At 36.2% G+C, this 15902-nt stretch overlaps 3 protein-coding genes across 4 annotated transcripts; 2 read left to right on the forward strand and 1 right to left on the reverse strand.

Annotated features, from left to right (window-relative positions):
- Window positions 1–906: 906 nt before the first annotated feature.
- Window positions 907–4106, reverse strand: LOC115975911 (nascent polypeptide-associated complex subunit beta-like). Its single transcript, XM_031096954.1, has 6 exons — window positions 3899–4106; window positions 3489–3556; window positions 2880–3028; window positions 2695–2751; window positions 2372–2410; window positions 907–1206 (listed from the first exon to the last, which is right to left on the reverse strand). Exons 2-6 carry the CDS (start codon window positions 3554–3556, stop codon window positions 1037–1039), a joined length of 483 nt encoding a protein of 160 aa, XP_030952814.1. The 5' UTR covers window positions 3899–4106; the 3' UTR covers window positions 907–1036.
- A 4935-nt stretch (window positions 4107–9041) lies between these two features.
- LOC115975908 (pentatricopeptide repeat-containing protein At5g66520-like) lies at window positions 9042–12255 on the forward strand. Its single transcript, XM_031096948.1, has 2 exons — window positions 9042–11047; window positions 11684–12255. The coding sequence occupies exon 1, from the start codon at window positions 9390–9392 to the stop codon at window positions 10995–10997; it is 1608 nt and encodes a 535-aa protein (XP_030952808.1). The 5' UTR covers window positions 9042–9389; the 3' UTR covers window positions 10998–11047; window positions 11684–12255.
- LOC115975909 (auxin response factor 8-like) lies at window positions 11721–14089 on the forward strand. 2 transcript variants are annotated; one of them, XR_004088206.1, is made up of 3 exons: window positions 11721–12660; window positions 12752–12945; window positions 13542–14089. XR_004088206.1 is itself a non-coding variant. In XM_031096949.1 (2 exons), the coding sequence occupies exons 1-2, from the start codon at window positions 11746–11748 to the stop codon at window positions 12875–12877; spliced, it is 1041 nt and encodes a 346-aa protein (XP_030952809.1). In that variant the 5' UTR covers window positions 11721–11745; the 3' UTR covers window positions 12878–13197. The 2 variants fall into 2 exon arrangements, 1 of the variants encoding a protein (XP_030952809.1); XM_031096949.1 differs by lacking the exon at window positions 13542–14089 and having other exon boundaries at window positions 12752–13197.
- The last annotated feature ends 1813 nt before the right edge of the window (window positions 14090–15902 follow it).

Consider the following 15902-nt stretch of genomic DNA (forward strand, 5'->3'; position numbering starts at 1 on the left):
ATCAATGGATTGTTGAGGTAAAAGGTTGTGTTCCTTCACATAAGGATCGTGACATTTTTGATGAGAGAAACAAGTGCTTAAAAAGATATTTTTCCAGATATGGAAGATAGAAGGAAGGTGCACGCAGAGTTTGGTTTATTTTCAGGACATATGTCATATGATGCTCATTACATGGAAGAAAGATATAACTTAGAATTAGTCCTAAACGTGCTAAAGATTTAGTATTTGTTTATTCTAATTTTCAACTTCTTTCAAGAAAGAGTGATGAGTACACTAAAGGAAAATCTCAAAAGTGGGACATTAGTGGTGATTCTTGGGATGAACCATTTAGAGGATCTGGGTTGCTTGAAATTTTATCACTAGATGAGCTAGAGTTGGAGGTTATGCTTGAGGAAAATGTTGAAGAAGATGATGTTGTTATATGATCATCTTGAAGTCTTGTCTTCTTTTTTTGTTTTTTGTTTGATATTGAATGTAGTTATTTGAAACTTTGAACTCTTTGTTTGTACTTCAAACAGCACTTTCTGTGTGTTTGTTTATTTGAACCCTTGGTTTGTATTTGAAACAACATTTCATAATGTCATTGTACTTGTTTGTTGTTTAGTATTGCCTTTAAATTAATTTTAGATATGTTTTCAAGCATTTTAATGTTATTATTACTTAATTTTAAAACTTAAAATAAACATAAATTATGTACAAAAATATTTAAATATACCTAAAAATAAACATTAGTTAATTAATAAATTTCCGTATCCCCAATGTAACGTATCCTAGATTTTTGAAAAAATTGTTGGATCCCTGTACCCGTATTGTACCAATACCCATATTGGTGCATCATAGAGTTTATGGAGGGGCAGAATGACTTGATAAAAACTGTCATCCAAACGATATAATAGGTCTCATACAAGCTACAATTCTTTCTCTGGATTCAACAACACATCAAAAAAAGTGACTATCACAAGAGCTGAAGGCCATAAGGGGAAAAAATGCCAGCAAAGTATTAAAATTGATATTGGAAATCATTCATACAACCAGCCTAAGAAGTACGAGTATGATCATCTTCTGCAGCTGTTTCAAAGGTTTCACCAGCAACAAGCTCTGGGACTTCATCGTCATCTTCTTCTTGCGTTGCTTGTGCACCAGCAGGTGGCTGCTGCTTCTGAAACTGCTCTGCCAGCTTCCTTAGGTGGTCCAAGTTATCTGGCCCTACAAATTGAAACCCGTATATGTCAATGCAAGTTAGTCAACTGGACTGAGATAACAAAACACAACAAATTCATTTCCCGAAAGCCCATTGAATTAGTTTCTGTCAAGACTACTAGAAAAAAGTAATTTCCATCTAAATAATGTCCTGCAGCCATATTCTAATACAATTAATATAACTCCTTGGGGCTAAATAGCCTCATTTCCACAATCCATCAATCAAAGATCGGCAGTGGAATATTTATTTTATATTACTCTTACTTATGCTGTTAATACTCTTCATTTGAATCACATAAGCATAGATTATTGAATAAAAGAGACATTTCCCGTTTAAAAACTCCAACAACATGAATGTGACATAATTTTCTGTGCGAGCTGTTTGACATCAGCAGAGGTAGAGCTTCTGTGGTCGACAAAGATGGTAGAGGTGCCGGCAATCAATGACACAAAATAATTTTTAAACTACTTTGCTCAATAACAGTCCACAAGTGGGTTATGAATCCCTCGGGCAGAATTGTTTGGGACATTCTCAAGCCAAGATGTGGGGAGAGAGAGAGGGGGGGGGGGGGGGCAACACTGTACACACATTGCCAACATTTGAACACATCCACCAGCAGGATTTTGAAATGAAAACCATAAAATCTCATTGTTTAAAAATCGATAGTCAAAAGCTGAAGATTTTATCATTTGGATTCACCATCTTTGATTTTTTAAATTCAGATTTCAGGAAGAAGATTATGAAATTGGATCTTGGGGATTTTGACTTCACAGGAAACGGATAACAGACAATAAAGTTCCTGTAGTGGATGCCCTGGCTTTTCATGCTTTTCTCTTTTGCAATTGTTCCTTCTTGTAGTGGATATCAATGCCCTGGTTTCATATTTTTTCTCTATTGCAACTAGCATCTACCTACCAAATTATATTGTGCAAAAACTTCCACAACAGGCAATGGGCATGCATAACTTACTAATCCAAAAAGAACGGGAAAATTGGATTGACTAGTCTACTATATACAAACCAATTAGAGCCTCAGGTTAGCAAGCCAAAGAAGCAATTTGTTTGTACTGGGGTCTCAAAATACAGGTAGCTGACAAATACTAATATGGAACTATTAGAACAAAAACATTATGATTTAAATGCAAGGAAAATAAACATAACGGCATCATACCTAGTTGGTTAATGATCCCTGGGAGAATATCTTGCAATTCTGAAACACAATTTCAAGTCTTAGTTCTTTTCCATTGAAAATTATTAAAGAAATAGATGTGCAGCAGCAACAAATCAGTGACATGAATGAAAATCTGGGAATGCTAAGCATAAAGTTAGCAGACCCTCAGCAATATTACAACATTTAAATGGGCCACCTACTATTTCAGCAACTCATGTAGACCACATCTTGAAAAACATAAATATATAGAAAAAACCACCAAAAAAAAGGCAGACAAGCATTCTAGCAAATATAAACGGTAGAAGAAGAGAATGAGAAAATACTTTTTGTTTGAGGAGAACCACTAACAACCCAAGTGTTGGCAGCTATGGAAGCTTGAACTGGGATACAAGATAGAAAAAATTAATAGTCATTGGTAGCCAAATAGAAAAGCAATTACAAAAACATCGGTGGGGTAAAAAGCTTAGGCTACACAATCCTAAAGGCATATTTAGATTAGGAGGTTAACCTTTGGGATTAAGAAACTGAATGACTGCATCATCCCTGAAAATGTTAACTTCTTCAATAGCAGGGATGGTGTTCACCCCAATCCTCTTGAATATACTCTGAAGCCTTTTATCATCAGTGGTCGTGGCTCTGTGAATAGCCTTCTTTTTTCTAAGTACAAAAGCACACAAGACAGAGGCTCATCAAACTCAACTAAACTTACATACAAAAGTAAAAAACAAAAACATTATGTAGTTTTTGTGAAAATTAATAGTACAAAATGATTAAATCTTTCTGATATCATATTTTGAATGAGAAGAATGACACTTGGAGAATCTCTTCAGACTGTTTATTAAATTAAATCCTAATGGTTTATAATCTAAAACAATTATAGGATAATTTAAATTACACTTCCTCCTCCCATAACAATAGCTGGTATTGAATCAAAAAAAAAAAAAAGGAAAGAATAAAAAAATGCTTCCTATTACTGACCATTGTTGTGGTTCACCTATCATTCTATTTGTTTTTACAAAATGAGCAGCTCTTTCTAGTGAGAAATAAACTTTTTTTAGTTGATTAAGCTACAAAATGAAGTTGTACATATTCTATTGAACAAGAAAGAATGTCACACCTTCTCATGCTTCCTTTTCCACCAGTACGAACAGCAACAGCCATTTTCATGAGCCTCTCCCTATCCATCTGAGTAGGGAAAAACACTGAATCAATGACAACCCTTTTTCATATAATTTTTTGGGTCTCAAATCTGAATCCTAAGTCCAACAAAATTGTGAGTGAAAATAATTGGGGGATAAGGGTTTTCAAATAAAAGAAGATTAACCAAAACCCCAGCATTTTGTAGATACTGGAAAGAAAAAGAGTAATAGCAATATGGGCTAAAGTTTCTGTACAAAATGAAACTATTTAACACAGTGAAGAGGCAAAACAAAGAAATGTTAGTAAATGTGTAAAATTCAAACTAAGACAGAAAACCTAATACAGAAACAACACTAAATAATAAATTCTTTTTTATAAAAAAAGTACCTTTGTTTTGGTAACAAAATATGAAATGTAGAATATGAAACGAATAGTAGCAAAAGCCGCCGCGGCAGTACACAGGCAAGAGAAAGAGAGCAATCTCGGTTTGACAGATGAAGATGGGGATAAATATGCCCTCCTCTACTTGAGTGCCCAATTCCTTTTTTACCCTTCCTCCCTCCAGTAAACATTAGGACCTAATTCATTTTTGGCCAAGAAGTCATTCGATATTGGGTGTATTATAATTTTCTTTTTCTTTTTCTTTTTCGAGAAACTAAGAGCCTGTTTGGGTAAGGATTTTTCATTACTCAATTTTCGTCATTCAATTTTTATCACTCATCACTCATCACTCATCACTTATAACTCATAACTCATCACTAATTTTTTCACACTCATTTGGCAACATCACTTTTATTTTCATCACTCAATTTTTTCACACTATTCATGGGTCCCACACCTATCAACCAGTACAGTTTTATTTTTTTTTAGTATCCAACTCACTGAAGCTAATATATATATATATATATATATATATATATAAAAACCAAATCGAACAGCCAACCCAGGAAAAGAAAAAGAAAAAAAAAAAAAAAAACTGAACGACCAACCCAGGAAAAGAAAAAAAAAAAGTAAAAAAGTGGTCAAAAGTTGCGGCTGTGGGTCCCTCATGTGTGTTTATTTACGGAAATGCCATTGAGTTATGAGTTATGGAAACTGAAAACAGCCTTTTGTTGTTTTCAGTTTCTATAACTTATAACTCAAAAATCAGAGAATTGAGTGATGGAAATAGAGTTATGGAAACAGAGTTATCGTTTGGCCAAACAACCTTTTTACTATGGGTCCCACCATTTTTGAGTTATGAGTTATGGAAATAGAGAATTGAGTTATCAAAAAACTCAATCCAAACAGCCTCTAATTTGCTTTTTCTTATTTTGAGAGACCGTGTATTGTAAATTGGAATAGTGTATTGTAATAGATTTGGACCTAGAATAGTATAAATTAAAAATAACTTTGACCAACTTGACTGTATGTCAGCAATTACAGTAGTGGTGCTAAAAAGTTAACTTTTAGCAACTCAAAACGTCATTTTATCTATTCTAACACTTCACTTTACAATACTTCCAACGTTAAAAATTTTATTATTTTTCCACTTCATTTAAATATTATTTATTTATTTATTTTTATCTATTTCTCTTTCTTTCTCTTCCTCTCTGTCTCTTTGTCTCTTCTTTGTAGCAATAACAACCAGCAAGAACAACCACTCACAGCCATCACGCACAACCCACTACTAGCAAAACCAGTTGCCACAACCCATAGTCATAAACTCACTGTCCCAAAAAAATTTCCATATCAAACCCACCCAAAACCTCCGCAACTATAATTTAAAAAAAAAAAAAAAAATCCAACCACCACAAACCCACCATCCATACCACAACCAGACCGCCACCAACCACATCACAACCTAGTGACCCAAATAGCCAAAAACTACCACACAAACCACAACTCCACTGAAACCCAACCACACCAAAAGCCGATCAACAACCCACCACAACCACAAGCCACTAACATAACCACAACCACAACCACTCCCACCACCATCCCTACCACCTAGTAAAACAACCAAGCACAAACACTACCCTTCGCCACACCTAGCACTAACATAACGACCCCAGCACCATCATTGTCGATGCCAAATTACCCCCAAAACCCAGTAAGCCACAACTCACAAAACCCATAACCCACCAAAAAAAACTCCACCACAATGCACCAAACTTGAATGCTAGAACAACCCAAACCCAAGAATTCAAAACGTCAATGCCAATCTCAACAACCACCACATGTCATCGCACATTGATCTCGAAGCCATTATCACCATTTTGTTGTGAGAGGCGAGAAAGGAGAGGAAGCAATAGAGGGGAGAGAGAGAACTGACTTGAGAGAGATAAAGAGAAAGGAGAAAGAGGGGGAATGGAGAGAGAAAGAATAAACTAATTTAATATTGAGAGGGAGAAAGAGAAATAATATAATACCAGTAGTGGCTCACTACAGTGAATTGGTACTACTAGCAGTTCACTATTATAGATTGGTAAAAAAATTTTAAGTTTAGCACCATTGATGTTGGATGTTGGGTGTTTGGAGTATTAAAATAGATATTTAACACCATTGATATGGATGCTCTTAATTTCCAAACTCTATTATTTTACCATTTTATTTAAATTCTTTTATTATTATTTATTTACTCTTCATTTACTCTCTCTCTCTCTCTCTCTCTCTCTCTCTCTCTCTCTCTCTCTCTCTCTCTCTCTCTCTCTCTCTCTCTCCAAGCAACCATCATCCCTTACAACCAAAATCCCAACCCAACAACCACCACCGCTGCACCACACACAGTAAATAACGAAACAACCCACCACCAAAACCCAGCCACCAATCTCAACCCACCAACCATTGAAACTACCACCACTAATCCTAACCAAGCAACCACCAAAACGACCCACCACCAATCCCAGCCCAACAACCGATTCAACTCCACCAACGAGACCCAGACATCGATTAAACTCCATCACCGAAACTAAAACCCAAATACCACTGAAATGGGCCACCACCGAAACCCAGTCACCAATTCAACTCCACCATTGAAATTGAAACCTAGCTACCACCAAAATCCCACCCCCAATCCAAACCTAGCAACCACTAAAAAGACTCGCCACTAAAACCTAGCCATTGATTGAACCCAATCAAAAATGTGAAGAGACAAAGAAGATAAATAAAGAGAATATAGAGAGAAGAGGGAGAGTCATAAATGAGAGAGAGTGAGAGTTAATAAAATATTGGAATTTAAGTTTACCAACTATGAATAGTAATTTGAAAAAGTACCAAATTACTGTAGTAGGTTGGTATAATTTTTTACATATAATAATCCATTTTTTGCATGTTTTTTAATGGTTTAGGTTGAAAATAGCAATTTGGAGGGCTTTATACCCCCGCTGCTAATGCTTTAATGTTTTAAAATTCAGATTTATACTCTTGATGAGTACTTAGCTTTTGGAAAAATGGCATTCCATCCATGCTTGGTATTATTAAATGTCATATAAGCACCCATAATATGAGTTTTTTAATAGCCCACAGTCTTGAAGTTGATGATGTGCCAGAGGGAGACATATCACTACTTGCAAAATGGAATTACCCTCTCTATAGTGAGAAAATGACACTATTGCTCAATACAAACATAGCTTCAGGTAAAAAAATCAAGACAATTTCCCTATCCTTCCAAACGACCTTTCCTAAAACTTTCCCCATACTTTTTACATATGTTCACAAAATTTTCAAAATGTGATCTTATAAAAGGAATTTCATACGTGATTTGTCGATTTGTAGAGCTTTATTATGGATTGTTAAGAGTTAAGACCCTAGTGACATTGCCTAATCACATTTATGAGAAGAACTAAAGTTCAAAATCCCCTTTCCCATTGTTGTAACTATCAAATTATATATATATGTGTGTGTGTATTACATTTTAAATGCAAACTATTTAATTAAATTTTTGTATTCAAGTTATTATAATACTAATATATCTTTTTTTCCTCAACATGCAAAATGACTAATTTTTCTTTTGTTTTTTCCCCAAGTATTATTATTTCTACACCACCCACAAGTCTGATTAACAGCAACGTCAATCAACCATAGTCTAGTATAGGGGTGTCAATTTGTGTTTGCCTGTCAGGTTTATGTCGACTCATGAGTATCTGACTATATGAGTCAACACTAACCCAACATATTTATTAAACGAGTCAAGATTTCTCAACCTTAACAAAACTCATTTATTAAACGGGTCAATCATGTCGATCTATTTATCAAATTTTATCCCAAAAAAAAAAGAAGTATTAACCAAATTGAATTATTAAAAACCAAAAAAATAAATATTTTTAATATAAAATTCAGAATAAGTAATTGTATCACAAATAATCATTTAAAACTAAAGTATATTTCAATATCACAAATAATCAATCATAATATGTCAAAGAAAATAAATCACAATAACTAATAAGTTTATATACCTAGAATTTGAAGAGTATATTAATAATTTGTCATTTAATTAAAAGGTTCAGCTAGTTCAAACGGATTCCATGAATTGGACACTAACCTAATCTGTTTATTAAACAGGTAAGTTATGTCAACTCGAATATGACATCAACTCATTAAACCTCAACTCATGACTTGTTAATTTCGTAGCGTGTCATGTTGGGTTTCGTAGGTCCTATCCAATTTTGCCTCCCTCCCTTAAGTCCAAATTTAAAATACTGTATTAAAGAAAAAGCAAATGAACTCAAAACACAAGAGTCAAGACTCAAATAGGGCTGTAAATGAGCTAAGCTTTGCCGAGTAATGTGTATTTGAGCTTGGCTCGTCAATAAAAATAAAATGCTCAAACTTGGCTCAAGATTGAGACAAGCTTAAAAACAATGTTTGAACTTGAGCTTGTGAGAATGCCAAAAAGCTTGAGTTTAGCTTGGCTTGGCTTAGTTTGATTAATTAGTTAAGCCAAGCTCGAGGTTAATATCAAGCTCAAACTTGAGCTAAAGTTAAGCTTTTTAGCTTGGGATCCAAAAACATTGCATGTACTTATCACCAAAAATCAAGTAAACAAAAAGAAAAGAAAAGAAAATAATATACTCATTTTATAATACTTCTAATTCCACCCGTGATTAGAAATTGTTTAAATTACAACTTTACATAATTAAATCCATCTGTTCATTATTCATTTTCTATAGCTTGAGTAATTGTTCAAAATGCAATTTTTATATCCACATTTGTCATTTATGCAACTATAATCTTCATAAATTTAAATAAATTAACATTCCAAAACATATATGAATAAACAAGCTATAAATTAACATTCCAAAATGTGTAATATCATAATAATGAGTTTATTTAGTAAACATATATCAAGTTATAAACGAGCCTAAGGTTGGCATGTTTTGTATCGAGTCCTGTTGTTTACGAGTTTGTTCACCAACAATTTTCTTTTACTTAGGCTCATCTTGTTTATCAAATAAGCCTAAAACTAAGGCTCAAACTTGACTTATTTATAAACAAATGAATATAAACGGTCTTTTTATTGAGCTGAACCCGAGTTGAACGGCTTGGATTGTTTACCGCCCTAGACTCAGACCAGCGGCAGCAGATAGAGCGAGTGTGCGTGCCAAAAAGAATAGAGAGATATCATCAGAAAAGAGAGACATCAGAGAGAGGGAAAAAAAACTCAGATTAGAGAGGAGAACACCACACCTCAGCCGATTCTACTAGATCCGACGTAGGTGCGATGCCAAGCCACCAACGGAAGGGATTGACCAGTGGAAGAGGAAGAATGAGATTATGCAAATTTGCGTGGCAGAGCTTAGAGAGAGAAGCGGTATCATATGTGTTGTTAATTTGTTGATATGTTGGGGGCAAAGTTTAAGTTTTCAGGCTGCCATTTTTTTCCAAAATATTGGGGCTGATGAAAGCAAGTACTCAGAGAGCTCTTGCCCTGTTGGACCAATCCCTGAGCCTTACCATGACGCATGTAAAGCAAATCCAATGCCATCTCACTGTTTCAGGCACCCTTTTGGATCCTCATGCCGCTACCAAGATCATCTCCTTCTGCGCAGTGTCCGACCATGGAGACTTGAACCACGCCTATCAACTTTTTCACCATTTACCCAATCCATCGAAACTCATTTGGAACACCATGGTCAGAGCTTTTGCCGAGAAAAATGAACCCATTAAAGCTGTGTGTCTTTATAAGAATATGCTTCACATTGGCTTCTTGCCCAACAACTATACTTTCTCTTTTCTCCTTAGAGCTTGCGCTCACCTCTCTGATATCTCATTGGGTAAAATTTTCCATGCCCAAGTCGTCAGGCTTGGCTGGGAATCATATGACTTTGTGCAGAACGGGTTGATCCATTTGTACGCGACTTGTGACTGCATGGAATCAGCTCGTAAGTTGTTTGATACGAGTGTGAACCGGGATGTCATTACGTGGACTGCTTTGATTAATGGCTACGTAAAATCGGGACTAGTTGTGGTTGCACGGGAACTGTTTGATCAAATGCCTGTGAAGAATACTGTTTCTTGGAGTGCGATGATAACTGGTTATGCACAAGTTGGTTTGTTCAAAGAGGCTTTGGAGCTCTTTAATGATATGCAGGTTTCTGGGTTTCGGCCTAATCATGCTGGTATTGTGGGTGCACTCACTGCGTGTGCTTTTCTTGGCGCATTGGATCAGGGAAGGTGGATACATGCATATGTGGATAGAAATGGGATGGAATTAGATAGAGTGTTGGGCACTGCTCTTATTGACATGTACGCAAAATGCGGGTGCATTGAAACTGCTCGTAGTGTATTTGATGAGATGCCGAATATGAATAGAGATGTTTATGCGTTTACTTCTTTGATTTCAGGCCTAGCAAATCATGGTCAGAGTGGTAGTGCGATAGAGTTGTTTGTTAGGATGAAGAATGAAGGAGTTTTTCCTAATGAAGTAACATTTATATGTGTATTAAGTGCATGCAGTCGAATGGGGTTGGTGGATGAAGGTATGAGAATTTTCAATAGCATGAGTGAGGAGTACAGGATGGAGCCAGGGGTCCAACACTATGGCTGTTTGGTAGATCTCTTAGGAAGAGCTGGGATGCTAGAAGAGGCAAAGAAGGTGGTGAGAGAGATGCCCATGGAACCAGACTCCTATGTTTTGGGTGCATTGCTCAATGCTTGTAGAGTTAATGGAGATGTTGAGTTGGGTAAAGAAACGGTTGAGCACTTGATTCATCAGAGTCTAGACCATGGTGGGGTTCATGTTCTTCTTTCCAACATGTATGCTTCTGCTAACCAATGGGATGGTGTCGCAAAGGTAAGAAAGGGAATGGAAGAGAAAAGGGTACGGAAGCTTCCCGGGTGCAGCTTGATTGAAGTAGATGGTGTGGTTTTTGAATTTGTAGCTGGAGATAGGTCGCATGCGCCTATGGAGGAAATCATGTTAATGTTGCTTGCAATTGACACACACCTCAAGTTTTCTCAGCATGATGATGACGATGACATTGACTGTGATAAGATAAATGAATAAATCAACTTTGATATGAGAATTGGTGTATACACAGCTCACTTGCCAATAAGGTAGCAAGCTCTTGAGAAATTCAAACCAATTGAAATCTTTGTCTCCATAGAAAATAAGGCCATGGAGACTTATTCAGTTATTAGATATTGGAAATTACTTATGAACAAATTTTTTAAAAGAAAGGGGTTGTGAATTTGAAGTTAGAGGACATTTGGGAATCTGTAGATGATACGTCATTGTTTTATTGGAGGGCGTATATAAGGGATTGGGACATTCAGGCATTGAATCCTTATTATTATTAATTAATTTTGAATTTTATCCTCTTACTAGGACTAAAGTATACTTTTTGAAAACACAAGGGAGACTATTGTCTAAAAGAATTTGTTAAAATCACTTTTTTTTTGTCTCACATTAACAAATAATAAGTTGGCCAAACGGATAATGAGAGGCTTAAAAAAGGGTCAATATCCTTTACTGAAGTGGTTGTCTTTGTAAGTAGTTGCTTTTTAATTGATTAGAGCTATTTTTGGATAAGATCTTAGATCATTTGCATCACCTCATGCAAAATTTTGTCTATTTTAGCATAAGAACCTATTTTTTCTCTTTTACATACTCACTTTTCAAAACACATCACATTAGATTATCTATTTTACATTATATTTCATTAAATATTAATTTTTATTGATTTTTTCAAGGGGGAACTGGAGAGCATGGTCTTCACTCCCTTAATTTTCAAGGTGTTAGTTTGTATCCCTGGATGCGGCAGAGAATGGACCCAATGTTGCTTGGAAATTATCCTAATCAGCAGTACGGGTACCAAGCCATGTTGGCTGCTGGCATGCAGAACCTAGGAAGTGCAGATCTCCTAAGACATCAAGTTATGCAATTTCAGCAGCCTTTACAGGGTCTTCAACAGCCAGGGAGCCATACTTCACTCTTGCAGCAGCAGCAGCAGCAACAACAGCAACAAGAAGAAGAAGCAATTCCTCTTAATATCCTGCAGGCACAAACCCAAGTTTTATCAGAGAACATGCCACAGCACCTTATATGGCAATCACTTAACAACCAACAAGAGGATCAGGCATGGCAACAGCAACATACCTATCAGAATACACTTCATATTCGAAGTGATCAGCTGCATCAGAGGCTGCAGTCAAATGTGCCTTCTTCATCCTTTGTGAAGGCAGACTTCATGGATCCAAGTACAAAGTTCTCAGCATCCATTAGCCCTAGACAAAACATGGTCAGTTCACTTTGTCCTGAAGGGAGTAGCAATATTTTGAACTTCTCCAGAGTTGGTCAGTCCATGCTAGCTGAGAAGTTACCCCAACAATCATGGGCTCCAAAGTATTCACATTCAAAGGTTGATGATTTTGCCAACTCAATGTCACACTCACCTTATCCTGGGAAAGATGCTACTGAAGAGCCAGAAATTTGTAACTCTGCTTCTCAGAATCCTACTTCTTTTGTTGTTCATGTTGATTCATCTGGACTTCTACTCCGTGCCACTATGTCTACTTTTGCTACATCAGTTGATGCTGATGTGTCCTCAATGCCATTAGGGGATACTGGATTTCAGAATTCTCTGTACGGTTCAGAGCAAGACTCCTCTGAGTTATTGAACAGTGCAGGGCAAGTTGATCCACCAACCCCATCTCAGACTTTTGTCAAGGTATGAGCTGCAAGCTATTTGGGTCTTTCAATTTATTATTACTATTGCTTGCTTAGTAGTCTTGACTAGATGATGCACTGTTTTTGTATAGGTTTATAAATCAGGGTCGGTTGGGCACTCACTAGACATCTCCCGGTTCAGCAGCTATATGAGCTGCAAGAGGAGCTGGCGCAGATGTTTGGAATTGAGGGAAAGTTTGAAGACCCTCTTATATTAGGCTAGTAGCTTGGATGTGTTGACAGGGAAAATGATGTGCTTCTCCTTGGAGACGACCCATGGGAGTAGGTATTTAAATGGATAGCCCTTTGATTAGAGTATTTACAATGGATAGCCCTTTGATTAGATGCTTTTGAAGGTTTATCTATTAATTGGTTTGAAAATGGTTTTTTGTTAAATTTGGGGTTTCTTGTGACAACATTGAGATTGTGAATGAAGCCTCTTTTCTCTGTTCTCCTTCTCCATGATCTCCTTGAAAAGGCAAAGTAAAACTTGTTTAGTGACGGGTCCAGATGCTCTGTAGAGTCGAAGGCGTTCCCACTAACATTCCCCCCTCCAAAAAAAAAACATTGCCATTGCGTCTACTCAGAACTTGGATGAAGATTCTTTCTTTGTTATTGCATTCTGATGAGCTTCTTTAATTTTATTGATGCCTCTTTGAGAGAGTTGGGTTTAAGGATTTCAAGAAATCACTTTATTATATTTGTTTATCAACATTTTTTTTAGATTTTATTTCCCTTCACCTCTTGGTTATTTATATGTTTATCTATGAATGTACTTTTTAATAGTATAGAACAGAATAAAATGATTGCCATGGCCATGGGTTCTCAGAACAGGCTGGCAAGACCTATTTCTGTGCACTTACTATAAATGACCATGTGCAGGGCGTTTGTCAATAATGTTTGGTATATAAAGATAATTTCACCCGAGGGTGTCCATAAAATGGGAGAGCAAGCAGTTGAATCCTTCAGCCCACAAGGTGGTCAAAGGCTGAATTGCAGTAGTGGTGAAGCTCAAGACCTTGTCTCAGGGCTACCATCTCTTGGCATGCTCGGGAACTGAGGTTGAGGTTAATATAAAAGCATATTACATATATTCCCAGAAATTGTTTCTAGTTTCACTCGCTGATAAATCCAAATATTGGATATACTAGTTTTGGTGTGTGACCCTGCCTATTTGCCTTTGTTTGGCTCGCAAGTATGTTGTATAACCTTTTTTTTCTAAGACTCTAGTATTAATGGGTTTGACTCTTATGGAGAAAAATATAAGCTCACTACCTAGATAAAAAAATTAGAACTATTGAATTTCTAGCACCTTGAAACCTGTGTCCTAAAATCATGCTGGTGGTATTGCTTTCATGAAAGTAGCATTTGACACTCAAGTTTGCTGCATTTAGTTTGTCCTTGTTAATGCGGATACCATCATTTTGAGGCGCCACACTCTACATATAAGACACTACATTTTATTATGGATATAAATGTGGATACATATAAGACACTGCATTTAGTTTTTTTTTTTTTAAACAATAGTAAAAAGGTTCCTTGATACAACAGCTATAACTAATTATTTATTTGTTTATTTTTCAAAAAACCTTAAAAGCATATTTGACATTGTTTAATTTGATGCCCGAAAATATGAAATTGATGTTTGATTTTATTTTTGGTTTGAGTGGGGGGAGATTGGGGGAAGTTTGATCTTGGTGAGCAGTGTATTAACTTTCCGCTGAACGATGTCTTGTGTATCTACTTAGAGTGTGCTTTGTAAACTATTTTTCCCCATATTTACGGTGGCTCTTCAGACCTTGAAAAATTTTTGAAAGTGATTAAACTAACTAAACAAAATATCCAGTTGTCTTCTCTTCAAAGCATACTGGGCTCAAGAGGGAGATGCACAATCAAGACAGAAAACACAATTCTATCACACGTAGAACTAAAACAAAAGTGTGAAGGAATAATAAAAAACATAGAACTAAAACAAACGTGTGAAAGAATAATAAAAAACAAATGATAGAGATCCTGATTTGACCCAATATGGACCCCATGACCTTGGTGGTGGAGGGAACTATGGAGGTTTGAGAAGCGATTGCAATTGTAATTGTTAAGGCCTTTCAAGGGTGCCTCTAAAACAAGGCAGTATTGTATGGTGAATGCTGAATAATAAGAATAAAAAATTTGAATGAAGTAAAGGATTGATAGAGAGGCTCTGGGAGGGTGTGTTTTTTAAAAAAGTGAATAATTAATACAGAAAAGTTGGTTTATTTTTCAAATTTGAGTGAGAAAATAAAAAGGTTCTTGGAGATGCTCTTACTCTATGTATTTGTGTGTGTGCATATGGATAATGGTGCAAGCATATTTTGTGTGTACACTGTACATAACTACATATGCAGTCTAGTTTATAGTTCATATGTATGCGTGTGTGTTGGTTCGAGCTGGCAAGTCTCAGGACTTGGGTTCGAGCCTCAACAACTAGCTTTGTGTTGGTGCTCCTTATATCCCATCTCCATCCCAAACAGTCCAAAATAATAATAAGTGAGTTTCTCACAGACCGGGAGTATGGGGTCTCGCCCGGGAGCGGGTAGGGTGCTACTATGGTTACGTCCAAGTAGGGAAGCCACACTGGTCGCCCCCCTCTACCCATTTTTTTTTTTCACCAAAAAAAAAAAAATGTATGCGCGCGTGTGAAAAATCTATAAAGTAGTGGAGCTGCATTAGCAATGCTTTAGGCATTTTTTTTTTTCTTTTAATAGGAATTTTAGGCATATTCTAACATAAAGAGCTACAGTTTCTATTTTGCCTATTCACTCTCACATACAACCCACTTCCATTTCTCTACTCTTATTAAAATATTTTTTTCCCATTTATTCTTCAGCAACCTCACACATCGGGTTCTCATCTAGCTTCGCATCTTTGTTGAAGGTACAAAACCTTGCTCTATATGTTTTTGGCTATGGACGGTTTGATTCACTAATGTGAGTATGAGCTCAAGACTGAGACTAACAATGGATTGATGCTTGCTACCTTGACAAATGACAAATTTAAAATTCATATTCTTTGATCTTGAGAATTTGATCAACACTTATACTGCAAGAACTCTAATTCCTACGAGATGTGGTTGGTTCACCCTTCTACTTGTTACACCGTGAATTTTCTTAAGTTTAAAAGCTTGTGTACAACTCCAAGAATTCTGAGGATGCAAAATCTTGTGAATTCAGGCATGGTAGATTTCGTGTGTTTGAGAGAGAGAGA

The sequence above is a fragment of the Quercus lobata genome, chromosome 2, assembly GCF_001633185.2.
Source record: "Quercus lobata isolate SW786 chromosome 2, ValleyOak3.0 Primary Assembly, whole genome shotgun sequence".
Classification (NCBI taxonomy): Eukaryota; Viridiplantae; Streptophyta; class Magnoliopsida; order Fagales; family Fagaceae; genus Quercus; species Quercus lobata.